At 39.9% G+C, this 22,053-nt stretch overlaps 1 protein-coding gene across 1 annotated transcript in view; it reads right to left on the bottom strand.

The window, feature by feature from the left end:
• Positions 1 to 447: 447 nt before the first annotated feature.
• PHF21B (PHD finger protein 21B) overlaps positions 448 to 22,053 on the bottom strand; it is a 34,698-nt gene continuing 13,092 nt past the window's right edge. Inside the window, exons 5-12 of the mRNA XM_031553671.1 lie at positions 20,620 to 20,671; positions 14,232 to 14,308; positions 11,603 to 11,657; positions 8,440 to 8,462; positions 6,912 to 7,070; positions 5,836 to 5,911; positions 4,822 to 4,925; positions 448 to 2,406 (exon numbers count right to left, since the gene is read on the bottom strand). Of these exons, the coding sequence (XP_031409531.1) occupies positions 2,182 to 2,406; positions 4,822 to 4,925; positions 5,836 to 5,911; positions 6,912 to 7,070; positions 8,440 to 8,462; positions 11,603 to 11,657; positions 14,232 to 14,308; positions 20,620 to 20,671 (771 nt within the window). The 3' untranslated portion in view covers positions 448 to 2,181. The remainder of the gene's footprint in view (positions 2,407 to 4,821; positions 4,926 to 5,835; positions 5,912 to 6,911; positions 7,071 to 8,439; positions 8,463 to 11,602; positions 11,658 to 14,231; positions 14,309 to 20,619; positions 20,672 to 22,053) is intronic.

The following is a 22,053-nucleotide window of genomic DNA, read 5'->3' on the forward strand; positions in this document are numbered from 1 at the left end:
AGCTGTGATATGTCCTTGTTCCACAGTATCCCTCCTTCCAGCAGCCTGCAAAGAACAAGGGCTGTGCTGCCTGCCACGTGCACCAGGGAGGGGAGAAGGATGGGAAAATCAGTAATGAATAGCACATCATTGACTATTAAATTGTCAATCAAGTTTAATGCATCATAAAGAAGTAAAACTACATTGGCATATTTAAGACAAACACTTTTTTTCTATGCACACTATCCACTGGACAGTCCCCTTTTCAAAATAACTACTTTTAACAGTCCAAGACACTTCTTCAGAAATTCTTCACATACTCAACCATTCACGCTTTTCATTTTTTTTAAATTTGTCTGAGAAGGAAAAAAAAAAATCATTAAACCTGAAAACACTTACATTGCAAGCCACGTTAGAATGCATAATAGGCATACAATAACCAATGTATAACAATTGTGTTTTACTTAGTTCACTTTGTTCATCGATAAAAGAATATAAAAATCTTGTTCAACCGAGTGTTGTGTATTAAAATAGATTTGTATAGTACTGCACAGTTTCTCCCGGAGTTGTGAAAATGGTTGAAGGGACCATGTGCTGCCTAGTGATGGGCGATGGAAAAAGCCAGTCCCTCGCGTGTGTTTTTTGTTTTTTTTGTTTTGTTTTGTTTTGTTTTTCTAAAAATAAAAAGATATTCGGCACCATGTGATATGCTGATGTGAGAGACTAGCCTTGTGCCGTGCTCTGGTGGCTTCCTGCTTTCCTCAAGTACCTGTTGCACTAATTGGTGAAGAACTCATAAGCGACGAGGGTGATGGCAACTGGTGGGGTGTGATGCTGAGACAACCGGGTGCCCGTTTCACTCCTCGTCCAGCACGAGGCTGGGGAAGACGGGTGGACCCGTGGGGTCAGGAAGACTACAGGTGAAACAGCAGGCGTGCGAGGGCTTGCCAGGCCAATGCCACGCACTTCCCAGTGTGCTAAGAGCCAACAGAACCTTAAATAGGAGTCAAGTTTCCAAAAAAAGAGGAAAAAAACAACCAACAAACTCTTATAATTTGCCACAGCCCGTCCCTCCCCCAAAGCTCTTGATATTACTCAGTACGAGAAACAACCCCATGAGGCAGTTATTTTTTTTCCTGTACCATTTTGGCAGATAGTTCCACAAGCAAAAATAATAATAATTAAAAAAAAAAACATATTTTTAACAATAAAAACGCAGTACAAAAATGTGAAGTTATCTTTTTGGCATTTTATCTGTACTGGTAAGAAACAAAAAGCAGAATATTTATTTGCTTTTTTCTTAAAAAAAAAAAAAATACAGATGCTAACAAAATACCCCAAAACAATCTGTTTAAAAAACAAAATCCAATCTGCCAAAGATATCCACTATTATGGTTTATGCTAAATCTTGCACAAAAACTCCATGAGAAAAATACACCAATAGCAAAATAAGTAAAAAGGACCTGCAAAAAAGTAAGGAGTTTTACAGTCATACTTCTTTAAATACTTCAGAACGCATATACAGAAGCATCAGCATGAAAATACTTCAATATTTTACTAGAAATGCTAACTTCATACAGTTTCTTTATTTAAATATCTGCAATTCTCAACTTTAATAATACTGAAAAAAAGGATCTTTTGTTTCGAAGGCTCTGTGAGTGTCCGTTCTGGTCAAAGCGGCCCGAGTTTCAGCTCGCTCGAGTCAGCGGGGCCGACCTTGTTCCTCTGATAAAGAATCCATGTCAGGTCCTAAGTAGCTCAGTTTCCTTTGACGTCACCGTTTTCCCTCCCACAAACAGCTCTCAGCCCAACTACATACCCACTAGCTCACTAACTCTTTGCATTTTAATTTTCCCCCTTAGAGCAGAACTGCGAAACCGCCTGCTCCCCACTAAAAGGATATTCCACTTCCTTTCTATCGGCCATGCTCTTCCTGCTCATCCTGCCATAAGTACATTAAGGCCAACATAACAACAAAAAAAAAAATCTCATAAGCACTGAAGGTCTCGGCAAACAACGCTGCAGTGCGCTGCGCTCCCTGGGAAGCTGCCGCCACAGCGACTACAAGTGGGACCGATGGGCCTGCAAGTTCCAATGCGTATAAACCCCGAGACCACTCTTTCCTTCTGTGTCTGTCCCCTTTCTCCTCATGCCCGGGTGCAAAGTCTGTCCCCCTTCCATGGCTGTCCTGTGGCGGCCCGGTCAGTTGTGGCCCTGCGAATGCTGCAAGGCCTGGTGCATGGCGGCGGAGGCCGAGGAGGGCTTGATCCAGGGCATGGTGAGCAGGGACGAGGTGGTGGTGGTCGTCATGGTAACCTGAATCATCTGCTCGTTTTGTATCAGTCTAATGAGGGTTCGGAGACGTTCCAGTGATGACTGAGTCCCCTTCTGCTGGGCTAACAGGCTGCTTTTTAGCTCTAAGCATTTCTGTCAAATAAAGAGAGAGAAGGGAAGGCTGAGAATGCATTCAGATTGGTGTCAAACATCTCTCAAAACATCCTTTTGTGTCTTGAGTGCACGTCCTCCTCAAATGAAGTTATATTCTCCTGTGAGGATAGCAAAAGCAAAATGAACAGGGCAATCACACACACTGCGGCCACAGCAGCAACTGTCTGAGGTAACAGCCTTCACCCATGTCCACGTGCATTCAGAGAACATTTCTGACTGCACCCTGTAACAAGCTTCCTGCATTCAGAGATGTCATTGGCACAGGATTCACAGAAATAGAGTCAAAGGGGTTGGAAGAGACAACTGGAGATCACCAGGTCCAACCCCCTGCTAAAGCTGGTTCCCTGCAGCAGGTTACACAGGAAAGCGTCCAGGTGGATTTTGAATATCTTCAAAGAAGGAAACTCCACAACCTCTCCGGGCAGCCTGTTCTATTGCTCTGTCACCCTCAAAGTAAAGAAGCTTTACTTCATGTTTATATGGAACTTCCTGTGTTCCAGTTTGTGCCCACTGTCATTGGGCACCAAAAAGAGCCTGGCCCCATGCACTTGGCTCCTGCCCAGATATTAGGGAGCCAGTACTGTGAAGATAAGTTGTCCTCTTCAAACATTATTTTGGTAGAAAACTTAATCTAATACCCTAATGTTGTACCACAACAGTCACAGGAAATTATTTTACCTGCAGGGTGAACAAACTGTACCCCACCATCACTTCAAACATTTCATGCAAATCTACATGAAAATGAGAATGAGAGTAGGAGCTAAACAAAAGCATTTTGATTCTCCAAGAGGGAGTAAGGAAGAACCCGTAAGCCTCCCTTCTCTCTCTAGTTCTGTACTGCTGCAGCTGCTTTCTCATCTGCTACACATCATCTGGCCTGCAACAGACTAAGTGATTGACCAAACACCTGAGTCTGTCTGCGAGGAGGAAGAGGATAGGTTTCCTTCTCCCATTGGTCTTGACCTGGCTGTGACTTATCTGCATACTCCTTTTCTTTGACTACCTGGAGCATGGGAGCCTACAGCTCAGGGAAAGTGAGAAATGATCACCTGAAAGTCAAGTTGTTCAAAAAGACACTGTGTAAAGCTGCTCAGTGATTGGGTTAGATAAATGAAATCTCAGGTGAAAGTTACACCACATTCTGCTTTGAACAAATAAAACCATATCACCTGGGATGTGTTTACAACTTCTCTCTTTAATGTAAATCTCTGTCAAGGAAAATGCCAGGAATTAATTACTCTGCACTGGAACACCTTTAATTGTTTTTCTTCTTTCAAGTGGACGTATCTCCAGTAAATAATGAGAATCAGCTGATTTTACTATTTAAAAAAGATTCTTTCCCACTGAAAGAACCCAGTTCTGCTTATGTAGAAATTTTTTGACTTTGACAGTACTGACATAAACCCAATAACTGAATCCATCCCAAATGCCTTTCTTTGTATGAACACCTCATGCCACTGCACTCTCCTAACCACTGAAGATACTTCATACCCTAGTCACTTTTCATACATATGTTTGTTTCTTTCCATTAGCGCAGACGGTGGCTGTGCACACTTAGAGGGAATATCCCCCACTGAGATGTCTTTTAATAAGTTATTGCTTTCCTTTCCATTCTGTTTTAAATGTGATAAATATTTTAGCATGCTTCCTCTGGATAACTGCAGCAGTAAAATAAGTAGTGACCAGTCACTCCTGCAGCTGCCACTTTGATTCTTCCAGGGTAAAGAAGTTTCAAATATTTATTGAGCCTACCACACAAACTAACAGCTACCCCTTAAGAGTTGGCATGAGGTGAGCTAGTACCATATAAGCTCCTTCATCTATGAAGGATAGAGATCAGGCCTGTCATTACTGCCAGACACTGGCCCTCATAGCACACTACATACGGGAGACATCGCCAGCCAACATTAAGTTTGAAACGAAATCACAGAGGAAATGGTTCTGAATCCATTTTCACTTGTGAAGAGGTTGTTACACCATTCAACCTCAAAGGCAAATTAAGGATTGCTACTTCTACCTGATCTCAGGAGTTTTGGAGTAGCTATCACTGGAGCACACTGATCTTTTCATCTGAAGGATGGAAGTATCTTATTGTCATCAGACAGATCAGAGCTATGTACAGCACCACAAGGAAGACAGGTACACCTATTTTGTGTTTTTATGTCTACAAAAGGAATTCAGTCACTGGTGATTTCCTCTCCTGAGGTTACCCAAGGAGCTTGCTTTTGCACATAAAGGAGGTCCATGTTTTTCCTCAGACAGAAGAACAAACACACTTGAACATTTGCAGCTTGGGAGTATAAATAATCTTCTAGCCACAGATTATCAGTTTTCAACCATAAAGTCTTTATAAATATCTCGGCAGGAGACTGAGTCCCCAGTCAGGAGTCCTACCTTCACTGCACTGTTGAGAAGTCGATCTTTTTCTTCTAACTGTCTGTGCTCACTCTTCAGCTCGCTGCTTCTCTTTAATAACTTTCGTTTCTCTTCTTCTTTGACTGGAACAATAACATTAAGGATGTACAAGTTAAGAAAAGGTAATACAGCAAAACTCTGTGCTTGACAATACCAAGCATGTATTTTGAAAGGCAAGTTTCTGATATCAGTAGCCTTTTGTCTGTAGATACAGCTGAATAAACCCAGAGTTTCTGTTTGCATGGATGTGTCTGTGTCAAAGGCTAGCACACAGGATGATCCAAAAAGCTACAATGTGCTAGAATTAATGACTGGAGCACATATGACCCTGAAGTCTCCAAGAAAAAGGTGAAAGATATTTAGGAACAGATCAGCCACCTGTAATGGCTCAGGTTCAGTGACTCTGGATGAAAAGCACAGACCACAGCAGTGCCAAGCTTCTGCAAAGCTCCTCCCAAATACACTGTAATGCCCTAAACAATCCATTGTAAGAGTGCAACAAGAAATAAAATGAGTAATCATCAATGTACATACATTATTTGATACAAATGACTTTGATACCAAATAATACCAACGTAATTAGAATGATATTACTACAATATCTAAGATATTAGTCTTGTAATGTGCTGCAGACCCAGCTGTATGTCCCTCCCTAGCCTGATCGTGCCTTTCTGCCTCCTAGCCTGATATAATTGTGCCTCAAAATCCCATTTTCTTTCACCAGGAAGTCACCACTTTCATACAGCCTGAGTGAAATTTCACTGAGTGAAATTCCTCAGAGATTGATCTCAGATTCCTCAGAGTAGATAGAAAAGAAGCAGAGACAGAGAAGGCAAGAGAAAGCCACCTGCTGTTCTCAGCCACAGCTCCTTATGGTGCTTTGATAACTGGTCATGTTGCAACACTGCTTTAATATCAGTGCCGTGAAGGATTTAAATGGTATCGACCATCATGAGCAGAGAATCCCTTCTCAAAAGCCATGTCAATTCCTACCTGTTTTGTGAGTGACATAGGAGTGAACAATAGCTAGAGTTCCAGTCCATGGCACATTGTCATCCTTCTTTAACACCTGTAAGCCCAGGAAACAAGGCACACATTAATATTTTTCTTCCTTCAGCCTCACAGGTCTGCAGGACCAGCTCTAGAGTTCCTGTTTCAGAATTCACAAGATGAAAACTAATGAAGTAGAAACTTGTGTAGCAGTCTCCACTGGGCCTTACTCCTTTCCATATCTCTAAACTGATCAACCAATACTGAAGAGGGTAACAAAGCCTCTGCTTCTTGTTGCCATGACCAAAAAACATCTCTCAGCTCCTGATCAACATGTATCATGCTGTCAGCAGTATCGTGGGAGAGTTTGGAGACTTACATGAAAACACGACTGTGTAGATCTAACACAGGATTGCTCTGTTCTCTACAGCTTCATGCTAGAATTTCCCCTCAATATTTTCAAAGGGTAACAAAGAGTAATCCCAGTGCAAAACAGAAAGAAATCTAAGGCACAAAATCTAAGCCTCCACTCTACAATTTAGTGACACTGTACTGTTTTAAGTAATTATTTTACTCTTCTTGCAATCAGCATTATTCACAGCAATTAGATAAATTAGCACTTCTGATCATAGCTATGATCAATAAATATCATATAACAAACATGATTTAAAGAACGTGATGTGGTCTCCTTATAGCTTTCAGATCTACTGGTGAAGCTTCTGCTTCTGGCAATGTCTCCCTCACCCATAATGTTTACATTTTTTGTTTTGCAACATACATGCTTCTGGCTTTTTGGTAACAAAGAGAAACAAAGAAAATGAAGAGACATTTCTAACCTTTTTCCAGGACAAATCTCAGCAGATGTAATTATGGTGAGTCTAGGCACTCACTGTATGTTTTAAGGCTGGTACAATAAAAATACGAGAAATAAATGCAGCAAACTGTACTAAAACTCTCAGTATTACTCTATCAAATGTGGTCCCCAAAACTGTGATGAAGGTTAATTTAGCTTAGTGGCACACAAATTTGATGTTTCTCCTATTTTCTCTTCTCGGTGTGCTGTGCCTCATGCAGCTTACCTTCTGTTGGCACTTTGGACAGACCCAGACCCCCTTGGGGGCTGTTTTGAGGGGTGGGTCCAAGCAGTTGAGGTGATACGCCCTGGGACATGTGCCACAGGGCTGCAAGTTAACGCCTCGCTTGCAAGCAGTGCAGTATTCATCATGGTGGATCTCATTCTGCAAGAGAAAAGCAAGGATGGCTTGGATCAAGTCAACCCACCAGGCGCTTCTCCCTGGGCAGCTCTCACAGACACTACTACAGCAGCCAGTCTCATTCAAAGACATATCTATTTGTCAGAAACACCCTGGCCACTGTAGAAGACAAGAGAAATAATGGTGTATGAAAGCAAATACAAACAAATGAGCCAGCAGCAAGTTCCATACATTGTAACAGAAAAAAATAAGAATCAAATTATCAAACAGAGCAGAGAATCAACTAATATAGCCAGACTGTAGTGCAGGAATTATTTCACTTGTTCTTGATAATGTGTATCTGACTCATATATCACCAAGTGTAGCTCTATTTTGAAGCATGGGTCAAAGTGTGATTCACTTGTCCTTCAAGTCCAAAACAGAAGGAAGCAAGCAAGCAGAAGTTTCTGGGGAAAAAGCACAGTTCCATGTTTTATGCACGCTGCCTCGAAGAGCAGCCAGGAAAATTGTATGCTTGAGAACGGCCTTTTCCTCTGTACCCTTCTTTATGAGCTCCTCTAGAGGGCTTCTCCAACCCTCTACCCTCCCTGTAGTCAATTGTTTTCTCTTCAGAATCTGACAACCTTTCTCCAACAAGACTGATTAACACTTTGTCTGAAGCAATATATAACATGAACTAAGACTCATCAACAAAGTTACAGTGTCATGTAGTAAATTGCTATGCTAATGTAGCAGCAATGTTAATTACTCTTTGTATAATTAAGTGCATTTTAATAAAGGAGAGGCTGATTTTGAAACTCTGGTGGTTTGTGAATCTTTATATAAAAAAATCTAATTTTTCGTAGTACTTTTCCAGAAGGAAGAATAATAATATTGTGCCTTTGTTAATTCCAAAAGCACACTTTTTTCATTTTTAGGGATATTCCTTATAATGTTTCATGATAATTTTAGTCAGACTTACATCCCGAATTCTAAATCAGTCCTGTCAAAAAAATCAGCTCTCCAGAATACTAACATTTTAAAATTATTTTCTCAAAAAGTTCAAGCTCAAGATTGAGAGATTTAATCTATACAACATATAACGGTCACTCATTTTTTCTTAAAATGGTCATTAAAAGCACAAATCTGGACTAGCAATTTCTCAGGGGGGATTCTGCAAAGGGATTAAATTCCAGCCTTGCTCATGCAAGCCCACAAGATCCTGCCTCTGAAATTCTAACTCAGAGGCTGAAAGATTTAGTCAAGTGAGGAATGTTTCACAAAAACAGTATGAAAGGCAAAGAGAATACTGGAATCCTGTACCTTGATGGAGACTACAGTAATCAGAAGAAAGCACTGAATTACACAGTGATGGAAAAAGATACCTGTAATACACAAATTTTGCTACACCTACCTTCCAGAATGGATCCTCATTTGCTAGCATATGGAAAAAGGACAGAGAACAGATTAGTGGGAAATACATTGCTGAAATGAATGCTAGTTCTCAGCTACGGGAAGGAAAGAATTTTAGTCAAGGTGAGATGCAGGAGATCAGGGCATTGTCACAATTTAGCACCAGTAAGTATTTTTCAAATTAAAATTTTCAAATTTACATCATAGCAGCCCTGTCCCCAAAGGTCTGATACTACAATGCCATTGTATGAGAAGCACAGAGCCTACTTGAAATTTTCAAGAAGTTTCCTGTGGAACTCTTCTCCACACGTCATCAATCTGGAAGCCTTCCTTAAGGACATCAGCCTGCTGGGTGATGAACTGCCTGGCCATGCACCAGCAAGGCACTTATGCAGTTGCTTATCTTGGGAAACAGAAGTGGTGCAACTGACTTACTGTTAAACCTATATAGGTGTTCAGCTGATTCACAGCCAAAATGCTCAGCCACTTGTGGGAGTGAGCTCTGTGTTTTCATCAGCTCTTGATCATCAATCTGCTTCCACCCAAATCCCTGTGATTTTTTGACCTTTGGATGAACTGTATTCACAGCCTGATAGGAAAAAGAACCACCAGAGCTCACTGGAAAACAGGCCAAGTTTTCATTTAAAAATATTTGTGAAATTCATTATGCTTTAATCCAAAAATAAAATTTGAGAATTTTTTAATAGCTTTATGGGAAGTGCAGTGGTTCGTGATTTTTGCTGCTGTCTCATAAGAGAACTAACGAGGTGTTTCAGCAACAAGCAGCTGATGGCTTTTTTTCAGATTGATGTGGTGACAGCCAAACTAGAATTCTGTCCCTAATTTCTTCAGCTCCCTCTCTGATCACAGCTGGGAACACAGCTGCCCCAGTGTGCACGCACATGTACCAAGCAGCTTGGAAGCTGTACATATACAGGTGAAGACACGTACACAGTGTGCTCACACATATGTAAAAACAGGACCATAAGAACAAAGGATCAGCTTCATCTAAGTTGAATGGAGACCAAGGTCCTATGAAGACCAAGGTCCTTTGCTAACAGCATCCCATGTTGCTGCTGCCCAGGCTTAGAGTGTAGGAACTGGGCATGCACAGCATAAATTGCTTTTCTCCAGAGGTATCCTTCCAGAGACTAACAGCAGTATATGGCTTTCCTTAAACTGGAGTTTGCATCTTCACCTTTATATTCAACAACCTTAGAAGGGTTCTTCCATAAATTTGTCAGCTTTTTCCAACAATTGTCGCATTCTTTGGCAATGAGTTCCATAAAATCTGCAGATGTCACTACACATATGCAAAAACACACACACAGATCCTTCTTTATATGACACTGTGATTACTCAGGGGACATAAATGTTATTCAGACAAACAAGAGCTTGGTAATTGAAGAGTCTCTTCTACAAATGATGTATGTCAGGGGATGCGACCTCATTTCAGGTAAGACATTTTCAGATAAATGAATCTTGATTAATTGACATTTCGCTGGAAATTTACAAGAATTGTTCTCTTCTGCATTTCTGGAAATGACAGTTGTTTCCTGTACTTCATAGGGATTTTTTTTTCATTTGTTTATTTCTCTCTTCAGTTCAGTTTTGATGTAAAGTTTTTGACATTTTAAAATATGTCCAATTAAACTGAAGACAAATGTTCTAAAGGAGTGTTTTATTATAGGAGAAGGGGAAACCAGCAGTCCACTATGGGCAGACGTCTACACCTCTGTTATTCCAAGCTGTCTGGGGACAGTGACTGACTTCAGATCAGAGTTTACACCTCATCTTGCACAACGGCACCCAGTGCTAACTTTGTCGTTCTCTCCAGATGCGTGTTTACAAGGGAAAAGCAAGTGCCAGGATAAGATAAACAGTAATGTTGATTTTACAATAAAACTGAGCCAGGGACAACATTCTTTCAACTTGGGCTCACATGAGCATGGGTCCTGCTGACAGGCTCGTCATCGTGGCAGCTTACTGTATAATAATCTCTCTTGTCTTCTGAGACCCCAGGCACTATAGGCATATGGTAAGGTGGCCAATTGTCTGCATCTAGAACATTACATTTTGGAAATAGAGAAGCACCATGGAGCAGGAATTCAAGGCAGGGCCAAAAAGGTGGCTAGGTGGCTCTAAAATGACACTTGACAGGTATACCAAGAAAACCCTGAAAAGATGTCTTAATTGAAGTCTTAATTGAAATTACTACTGTACATGCTCCAAAATCTGAAATAATAACTGGATCAGAAAAAAAAACAACACCCTGCAGTCCCTTACCTTTAATGCACCACAGTAAAACTTAAGTTATGAAGGCAACACAAGGGCAAGAAAATACGAAAATGCTTCCACTCATTTTCTCTCCTCTTTTTACATGCAGCTCAAGCTTCTTGCTTTGTCTTTTAAAATCCTATCTGGGCCTCATCTAAAGAACTAAATTGTACTGTGTATTCTCTTTGTTTCATCTCCCACCTCTCAATACTTTGCCTTCTCTACAAGTTGCATTTCTCCAGGAATTAGCTTCTTCACATAAACTAATTATCACCTCAAATGGCTCCTCTCAGTTGATCATTCTCAAGGATTTTACCATGAAACTTTCAGCATCTGAAGTTCTCCTAAGTACAAGATTGGTAGGCATCTTCAAGGCCATCAAATCTACTTTAATTGCTCCAGTTCTTAGAGTGAGAAAAATAGTGGGTTTTGGCCACTGTTTTTAAGGCAAATGGTAAGGTAAATTTCTAGCCTTCGAAAGTAGTAGATAGCAGTTTCTTAAAGCTGACAAAAAGAAGCAAATGAAAAGAAGCAATCACATTTAGATCCAATTTTCAATACATGTTTTTAAGCACTTGGGGCTGGCACTGCTATCTTCTTGAATCAGTCCTCTCACTGGACGGTGCTTACAGTGCTAGAGACCAGATTTACCATTGATTGCAGAGACTTTGGATCCGTTTCTACACAGTTTTGACCTTTAGCTTTATCCTTTATTTATTTATTTATTTATTTTGCAGGAAAAGCATCTATGTTCACACTAAAAAGTTCAGGGTTCTTACACAAAGTAATATCCTATAGTATCGTAGTAGTAATTCATATGAAATCCTACCAATAAATATTTAACATGTAATTAGAATAGTAGTATATTCACTTAAAAATATGCTTACCTCGCGTTGAAAGGAACAAGGGGTTATTCAAAAAATTTGATGCAAGACGTTTCCGCTGGATGGGAAAAAAAAACAACACAGTATCATAGCATTATTGAAAAGTGCTCTAGTTGTCTCTTACTGTCACATACAGATTATTTCTATGAACTCTCTCATACATAATGAAGTATCCAAAAGCCAGTTTCGTGTTTTAGATTATTCATTGCTAACCCCTAACACGGCTATATAAACGGTTGCCTTATTTACCTCTCTAACAGTTTCTTCATAGAGCAGTTTCATGTACATCAGATTTTATTAACAAGAGAAATGCAAATTGCAAATGTTATTGATTGCGTTTCAGGTTATGTTGCAGAGGCTCAAGGCAACAGCAACAGTAACTCCAAACCTAGCAAATAAACAATGTCTATAAAGGAAAAACTGCATAATAAATTGTTGCTTTGAGATGACATCTTTATTTGCAGGTGGTGAAGTGGTGATGGACTTCCCAGCTGCAGAAACACATCACTACCTTCTATGACACTTGCCCACAGTTAGCTGGAATATATTTGTTTGCAAGCAATGCATTAATGTCCAAGTTAAATATTTCTCTTTCAGAAATTAATATGTATGTCCTTTAGGAGTGAGTAGTTGTTTTAAACTACTGAGGTCACCAAAGAACTTCAAATTTGCAAATACAGCCCACTGGAAACATGACTGAGATGTTAACAGAGATGTAATATAGTCCATCATGAACTTATCAGACTGTAAAAGCTGTTGGTCAATAGCTTCTTGGGCTTCATTAACAGTCTACATAACACCTAATTGCTCCTCTACACCATCCTTGTACAGCAGGACTGCAAACAGTACCATTAGATGTTGTTATACTCTGCTTGAAGGAAAATTAGAAGGTTTTTGCTAATAAATGATTTATTCTGTGGTGAGTAAACTGTTGTTTTATACACAGATGCCTGGCAGCCTGTTAATGAATTCTAAATTAATGTTTCTTTCTTCAAAATATCCAGCCTGAAACATAACCCTTTCCAATGCAAAAAAAGAAGAAAAAAAAAAAGCACCCAACCAAACCAAACCAACACCACCAACAAAACAACAACACAACAACAAAGACCAAACCAAAAAAAAAATAACCAAAAACCCTAGATGTTGACAGAGGGAAAGCAATATCTCAATAACATTTTTAGGAAAAAAAAAAAAAAAGCCTCAAAAATGATATGCACAACATTCAACTGAAAATTGTGATCACACTTTTGTAATCAAGGAAGTCAACATCACCACTACAGAGGCTGAGCTCCTGCCGTTTTGAGGGGCGTTGGCAAATAGAAAGTCTAATTTATATGCAATTCCAATTTAAACAATCATGAATTAAAGATCATTCAGTAGACTAAACGTAAATTAAACTGCACCAAAATGCCTGAAATGCCACAAAATATCTCAACTCACTGATTAACGAATCAATCTGAGCAGCTAATTGATCAGAGGAAAACCATCTGCCTCCATTTTACTTGAACAGCATTCCCCATGGTCAGTATTTAATGATAGCTCCTAATGAGGACACAGCTGATCAGCTATAGGGGTCTTTCACAGACATTTTTTTTTCCATGCTATCTCTCACTTCAGGATATGCTTTTGAGAACAGATACAATGAGAAGTACAAACTAAGGGTGTAGCAGGCCTCTTCCATTACCCCTTCTATCCCTGCTCCAGGACAACTGAGTTTCTCTTGAACACTGATCAGAATACAACCACAGAACTGCTACTTCTTAATAAACTTGTTGGGAGAAAAAGGTTTTAGAGAAGACACTACAAATGTAATTCTAGCAAACCTACAATTTCTGCTGTGTTAAACACTGGATGGATGAACATCAGTATTTGCTATGAAGAGGTGGCTGGAGAAAAACTGAGGAGTTCTGAATAATTCAAATTCCCACAGATGTTCTGGAGAATACAAATCTCCAATGTTTTCAAAAAAGAATAGTCAATTCACTAAGAAGCTTGACTACAACTGATAGGCTTCTTCTTAGTCTTATCTGTCTGCTGTCTGCCAACAAACACAGAAATTTGAAATTTTGGCATGCCAAAAATTTCACATCGCTGATATCCACATACAAAAAATCACTTTATTTAGGCCTTTAAGAACTCAGAACACAGAAGGATCTTAATTAAATAGAGAGCTGCCTGTGAATCAGTTTTATTTCTATAGGAAGCTCAAATAGTAACCCTGAGCTGTAGTGAAATATTAAACGTGGAATTTTAATGTGCTGAATAAATCTATATTTCTCAGTTCAAAAACAAAATGCAAGTCTGAAAACACTTCTGTTCTCCAGGTATGATCTAAAAGGACCATCTCTGTAGGTAAAGGAGTAACTAGATCCCACAAAAAATTGGTCCTTTTGCTCTTTACTAAAACCAACTTGAGTTCCAGTCTGAAGCAAGTGATGTTATGGAAAGAAAATCTGTTGCTTAGCTACTGAGATGAAAATCTATGTGGTTTTTTTTTCTTCGCATCAATATCCCTTTACAAGTGAATGTGTGGTTCTGTATTCATATCTACGTTTGTAATAAGAAGCACTTTTAAGCATTTTATTGACATGAAATAGCAAAAATAAAAAAAAAGAAGTGAATGATCAAATACCTCTGTTTCCAAGAGTCCACTATAGGCTGGATTTGCTGTGCTTCTTCTCTTCCTTTCCTGACGTTTGCTCTGAATTTCTGTAGGCATAGAAAGAAGCATAAATCGTGTATTTCTCATTCATCAGGGAAAAATTCAGATCTAACTTGTTAAGCAAAACGCTTTTACTCTCAGTCCTTTGGGCTTTCTGTTCAGTTTCAGTTTCTAAAGTGTTAATTGGGTTGCAGCAGCACTGATACTTGCTGCAGTTCAAGGCCTGATGTTAATAAGTTTTGCCTTGTAAGATTCAGAACATGTCATTTTTTATTTCTCCCCTCCTTCACAGTGGACTTGTGCTGCCCTATGAGATTTTTATGATGATCCCTCAACACATACATTTAGCAATCATCAACAGAGAGCTTTCAAAATGCTATCAATGTCTGCTATTAACAAAACAGAGCATATAAAGCAGTTAAACCTTGAAAGTCATATCAGATGAGAGAACAGAAATCCTTTTAAGTTTTGTTGATATTACTTTTTCTCCATGGAGGCTAGAAAAAGTAGTCAGAATTGCATGGCAAGACTCAGCTCTAACTAGGGCACTATGACTTATTCATCCAAAATACACAACTTCACAATCCTGAGCAAAACGTTGCTGTGAGCCATACATGGCACTGCACCACTGAAAACAGCAACACATAGTTGGTCTCACTGAGCTGAGGTCCTGCTTTGAAAAGGAGGAAACACATAACTCTCTCCCCCTAAAAGGCAACATCTATTGAAGATGGCACTTACTCAGGATTGTACTTAGTTAAAATTAGTCGTGTTTACGCTTCTGGAAACATGTACAGAAAGGAAGAGTGAATTCCTGGCCCACTGAAATCTGCAAGCTAATTGCTGCTTTTATCTGAGCTAGGATTTCATTTCTGTCACATGGAATTTTTTTTTCCAGCTCCTTACATCAGTTCAGAACAGCAAGACTGTAAGAGTGTATTTTAAAGCCTACTTTTAGTGAAATTCACTAATAAAGTAAGAGCAGATATTAACAAGGAGAGCCATCCAACATCCACTCCATGACATGAAAAGCCAACCGTGTCCTGGGCTGCATCAAAAGAAGCGTGGCCAGCAGGTCGAGGGAGATGATTCTGCCCCTCTCCTCTGTGCTGGTGAGGCCTCACCAGCATCTACATCCAGATGGTGAGCCCTCAGTACAGGAGGGATGTGGACCTGTTAGAGAGTGTCCAAAAGAGGGCCACAAAAATTATGCAAGGCACGGAACACCTCCTCCACACAGACAGGCTGAGAGAGCTGGGGCTGTTAAGCCTGAAGAAGGGAAGGCTCCAAGCAGACCCCAGAGTGGACTTTCAGTATCTAAGGGGGAGCTGTAGGAAAGAAGAGGACAGATTCTTTAGCAGGGTCTGTTGCAAAAAGACAAGAGAAAATGGTTTCAAACTAAAAGAAGGGAGAGTTAGATTGGATACAAAGAAGAAGTATTTTACAATAAGGGTAGTAAGGCAAGGAACAGGTTTCCCAGAGAGGTGGTGGATGCCTCTTTCTTGGAGACATGGAAGGTCAAGTTGGATGGGGCTCTGAGCAACCTGGTGTAGTTGTAGACATCCCTGTTTACTGCATAGGAGTCGGAGTAGATGACCTTTAAAGGTCCCTTCCAACTCAAAAGATTCTATGATTCAATGATTCTGTGTGTGCAGCTAGCCTGATGCTCCATTTCAAAATATTTACCAAATGAAATTCTTATAGCAAAGTTTATACTCTGCACTGAGAGATCCCGTTAGGCTGAATGTTCCCATAGTCACTTCCATTGTGTCTTGCTTTGAGCACATTTCCAAGAAGAGGAAATGGCAGGAACACTAACCATCAGCCCATCAAAGCACCAGGAGCACACCCTACAGAAACTGAAGACACCATCTGGTTCTGCAGAAGGTCTGGTATCTCCTATAAATATTTGAGGTAAAGAGTCCCATCTCAGAATTTCCACAAAATTCAGAATATTGAATTCTAGCTCTCATTTGCGACCCAACAGTATAATACAGTCCATTTTTCAGGATGCTTATGATGATTCTTGACACACACTTCTGGCTTGCAAGCACCTTCCCCATGAGTAAAAAAAGGGCAGTGTATGGTATGAGTATTACTGGTCACATCCTGAACATAGTGTCACTAGGAATGAGGCCAACAATCTGCATGGATTTTTTATGGCTCTGAGTTCCCGGATATTGATTTGAAACTTCTCATTCCCAAAGGGCTATTGGCTAAGCTGACACTTCTTGGGTTGATGGATGTAGCAGAAGAAAATCATATAGACAAGAAAAAAAGAGGAACAACCACTTGCATATTCTGTCTGGGTTTTCTCACTGGCGTGAGAACATCACCTCTCACACTTGGGTGTCTTTTTCTAGCACAGTTCAAGACAGGTCTGACTCCCAGACTGACATTGGATAGATATATGCTGCCACGTGCCTCCTGAAGCTATGAAGCATTTCATTATAAGAAACATGTGATGCAAGACTGTACAGCAATGTGCAATAAACTCCCTGGTTGCAACCACTGGCAGCATGTTGTTAACATCCCCACTGCTATGACACCTGCAAAGAGGAGGCTCTTGTGTGGGTAATGGCTCTGTCCTACCATTAAAGTATTACCTGGCTATGAAGAAATCACCATCCTGAAGCTTCCAAACCCTACATCATGATGGGAATATGGCGTCAGCAGCTGCATGAGTGCTACCTGTAGATCCATTAATCTGCCATAGAGCCACAGGAAGAAAGGTGGTCTCAGTCTTAGAAAGGGAATGCACTCCAGGCCAAAAGTGCCAGGGATGTAATAGAAGAAGAACTTGTGTGCCTTGATGCTAGTAGAGAGAGAGGAAGTGGATAACCACTGACTTTGGGCTTTGATTCCAGCAGTGTGAGCAGGAGCTGTGGTTTCTGCAGCCAGCTCCAGTAACCCAAGCCGGTCAGTGAATCCAGGGGCTGCAGCACCTCAGTATCTGCATGGCAGTGTAGGTAAAAAGCTGGAGCAAGGGCTGCCCAGACTTACTGCTTCTCAAAGGTTGTCACAGGGCTGCAAGATCACTGGTTTGGGAAAAGAAACAAAGGACCTGACACGGCAGAGATTTCCATGTGTCAGAGTGCACAGCTAGGCTGAGTGTCTTCATGAGAAGCCCATGATGGATCTGTAGCTCTCTGCCCTTTTGGGTCCCAGGATTAAGAGAGAATTTATTTGATACATTCTCTCACCAAGGCAACAGAAATATTTGCTGGAGCCTGACCGACACATGTGGTAGAGACCTGGAACGCAGCTTTGGAAGAGGCATCAGTGTGGTGAAGAGATAAAAGCTGGCTGGGGGGGAAACATAATCATAGTGGAAATAGAAGGAAATAGAGAGAGACTAATGAACTGAAATGGCACTGGATGTACTCTACCCTATAGTGCCATCAGGGAGGGAGGGCACAGTGTCAGCACTTCATTTATAGAACTCCTTGTGCATACATCCAGGAACATATCTATAAGTAATCACATCCCGTTAGACCAGAGGCAAAGACTGAGATACAATCTTTTGTTGCTTGCTGCTTGCTACTTCTGCTAAAAAGTACTGAGCATGTTTTCTCTGCTACCTCTTTCACAGCAGGGCTTAAAGAAGTAAAAATAAATAATTTGTTTTAATTTATTAAAACAACCCAATAATAAAAATGGAAATATTTCAGCTTTTTTTTTTTTCATTAGCAAGACCTGCAGTAAGAATTATTTAGAATGTTCTCTTTTTTTTTTTTCTTATTCTAGATTTTAATTTTATTTATTTATTTTAACACAATGGCAATGCTGAAAGTATTCTTTGAACTTTCAATGTCACAACCATACACTGCATCACAGATCTATTCTTTGGTTTGTTAATTTTTAAAAATATAAACCAAACAGAAAGAAGGAAACCTAAGTGGTAATGCATTTGTCAGAGATAAATAAAATTGAAGATAGCTTTATGTTGGAGGCTTCCACAAGCTACTGCCTTCATCAAAAAACACTCTGTATGGTTATTGAATAAGGCCTGTAATGACAATTCCTCTTCCTCTTCAATGCAATCTGTATCCTGCAAAACACCAGAGGAATGGGCTCTGATGATCATTTACTGTTGAGGACTGGGGATCTGCAGAACAGAGTTCTTTTCCCAGCAAGGGGAAAGAACTTCCTATGGAAGTCAGGTGGAAAGACTGGGCTGGTAGAGAAATCCTTATAAGAAAGGTATCACAGCTCCCCATCACAAAATTAATGAATATAACGAAGAAAATCAGTAACACTGAGATGATGTTACTGAGTGAATAGGCTTTTAATGACTCAATCCTGACACAGCCTAATTCAAAAAATGTAAAACTGAGGAATACATTAGAAGTACTAAGAGAAACAGAACCGCATAATGAGCATACTTCTGGTAAATCACAGTGGCTGATAACCATAAACATGACACAGCACTAAAACAATAACCTTTAGCCTGTGAAAGCTATGAGGGTATTTTTGGGAGCTGTAATCACCAACAGTCACGACAAAATACCCTTTCCATAGTAAATAGCTCTTGGTGACAGCTATTTATTTCAAGATAGTGGGAATATAAAAATTGAATATATCTGAAAGAATTGATTCTGGAGGATAAGTATTGTAGTAGTTAGGTTCAAAATGTGCATCTCTGCATTTACTGTTCTGTACAACAAGCAGAGCAGAGCAGTTCTTGTCATTTTGAACATAAGCATTAAATCCATGTGAACAATTTATTAGTTCCAATAAAATCAAAGAGCAAAGAATTATTCAAAACAAAGTTCTCTCTGTTGCAAGCATAATTTCCACTTCAGCATAATTTCAAATGCTGTCCTATTTTCCCTAGACAAAGAAAACAAGAACCAGTCATCATTTGCACTTTTTGGATTAAAAATCTTCTCTCAAAATTGCTGTGGCTTTTTAATTTCCATTTCAATCCATTATCATTAAGGCATTAAAAGGGCTGATGGCTTAAAGTTTCTCTAAAATGCTTTCAAATTCTCAGTCGCTGGGACATCAAATGATTTTCTAAAATGCAGTTTTAAAGAGGAAAGAGACAGAAAAGAAGCAAAGAAAAAAAGAAAGCCCAGAAAACCTGCTGCATGTATGAAGAAGCCTTTATAATTAACACACTATTTTCTCCATAATTCACAGCCACTCTTAAAACCAGAGAAGAGAAGAAAAATGTACTTTATTAAAAAAAAGCTGTAAATAAGTTGGACTCTTAAATCAGCAAGGAATCTAAGAATGTGGCTAACTCTAAAGCACATAAACAGTCATAAGCAGTGTCAATTATCATTAACATTTTTGTTATCAGGATTCACTCTTGGCTGGCCTGGACACCAGATTAGCACTCCGTATATCAGTGGAATCTCACCAACTTGAACTGACTGACCACATAACCAAAACACATCAACCTGTAGATTTTTTCTTAACAATAACTCCTCTCTCCATGAGAATGTGCCCATTCTGCCGAGAAACCCCCGAACCCATTTAACACCACTGGTAAATTTGCTGAACAAGTTCTTTTTTGCTCTCATCTACATCCTTATTCAGAAAGACAAAGGTAGAGCAAAGAATGGTACAAATCTGCTAACTTCTGCAAGGTTTTTTTGGAAGGATGGAAAAGAAAAGCAAACAGTATGCAACAGCTGCTTTTAGATTATATGCAATATCTGTTTGAACACATATTTATAGGCCTAGGAAGGTGTACTAGCAACTCTCACACGAGCAAGATCAGGCTTATGAAAGTCTGCTTATTTTGGCTAAATAAAAAGGAGTGGGAAAAGGAAGACCTTGGGATAGGTAGTTTTTAAATCCACTTAAAAACACATAAAGCAAATGCAGAATTTCATTACTGTCATATACATTATTCTGTGGAACTCTAAAGATGGACAGAAATAAGAGCATGTCCTTCTCACACGAGGAAAGAAGGGAGGGCATGCTCGCTACAGAAGGCTGGGATAAATCATTCAATCTTTGAATGACTCCTGCTGACACTTCAGGCAGACCAGCGTTGGCCAGAGCCTTTGCAGACTTCCAGCTTCACTATCTTTCTTGGTAGGTAACTGCCTTTAAAAGACCACGTTGACAGATTGAGCCCCAACACCAGTTATGCCAGGCATGCTGCTGCTGGCTGCAGAGCCAGTTGTCACACCATGAGATGTGTGATAAAATGGGAGGCAGAGCAAAACACAGACGCCCATTAGTTTGAGGCTGAAAAGCACAACTGTGCACAAGCAACATTTTACCTGATCTTTAATTGCCCTTCTGAGGACAAAACCACCCATTTCTTTCAGCTGTGGAGCAGCAGAGAGAAAAAATATCACTCAAAATCTGAACTGTGAAACAACACATGCCATCTTACCTTCCAAATGTTCTGTGGTAACCAGTCCTAATGCTACCATGAAGGCAATTTTCTATGGAAAAAATAAACAGGGGTTAGATTTTCTATTGTGACAATCCTGGTAGAAGTAAGTAATCTAGCACTGATAGAATAAGCTTAATAAAGGTCTTTTAGAAATGTCTATTACCTAAATGCATATGAAAAAGCAATTCAAGATTTGCTTCAGATATGCCTGGTCAGTCATGCCCTACTTGTAGAATATAAGTAGTGTTCAGAGACATAAGGCCAGTGCTGTATGAGTACTAATGCTACATAACACATGATCAAAATCCAGTCCATTCAATTTCATATTGCCAGTTGCATTGTTACTCCACTCTCTGAAGAAGTGATTGTGTATTAGTATCACTGTCTGGACCTGGCACTGTTTTTACTGGATATGAGCAAGCTGTACTAAGAAAATATGACACACACTTTCACTGAGCTTTACAATGCTGTAAATACATCTGTTAATAATCAAGAAGACATTAGAAGTATAGTCTCCCAACAGAGACTCTCCTAATTAGTCTCTCCTAATTGCAACCTTTCAGTACCTAAAGGGAGCCTACAAACAGGAGGAGAATCAACTCTTTGAAAGGGTAGATAACAGCAGGACGAGGGGAAATGGTTTTAAGTTGAGGGAGGGAAGATTTAGGTTGGAAGTCAGGGGGAAATTCTTCAGAGAGTGGTGAGATGCTGGAACAGGCTGCCCAGAGAGGTTGTGGATGCTCTACCCCTAGAGGTGTTCAAGGCCAGATTGGATGGGGCCTTGGGCAGCCTGGTCTAGTATTAAATGTGGAGATTGGTGGCCCTGCATGTGGCAGGGGGGTTGGAGCTTGGTGACCCTTGAGGTCCCTTCCAACTCTGGCCATTCTGTGATTCTGTGATTCTGTGTACAGAACAGTTCAGAAATTGCTTTTCCTAAGTTACAGAAAAATTATAACGTGCGTGGACTACAAATAGACACTCTGGTACTTTGCCCCAGTGGGGAGTGAACAAATACCTTGCACTGACAGTGGTGAACTCATTTGACAGTGGGGAATGTGATCTAAAATACGACTCAGAATTCTTGTACATTGTATACATATAAAACACATTTGAATATCAACAAAACTTCAAAACATAGCTGTGCAGTAATAGGTCAAGTACTAGAGCAGACTTACATTTTGTGTCAGTGATTTCTCATTGGAAATTCTTCCTGGCAGAAAAAGTTTTGCTGGATCAGAAATTCCTTTTTATGCATTCTGTTTTCTTAAATGGAAAACTGAAATTTTGCTATGTAGTTCCTAGCCCAAACTGAACTGAACTCTTGGTTTCAAGTCAGACCCGGGATAACACAAGGCCTCCTTTCTGTGCTGTTCTGAACAGCCTTGTTGGGCCATGTTACACAGGTGGCATTTTCACCAGGTGCTATTCCAC

The sequence above is a fragment of the Meleagris gallopavo genome, chromosome 1, assembly GCF_000146605.3.
Source record: "Meleagris gallopavo isolate NT-WF06-2002-E0010 breed Aviagen turkey brand Nicholas breeding stock chromosome 1, Turkey_5.1, whole genome shotgun sequence".
Lineage (NCBI taxonomy): Eukaryota > Metazoa > Chordata > Aves > Galliformes > Phasianidae > Meleagris > Meleagris gallopavo.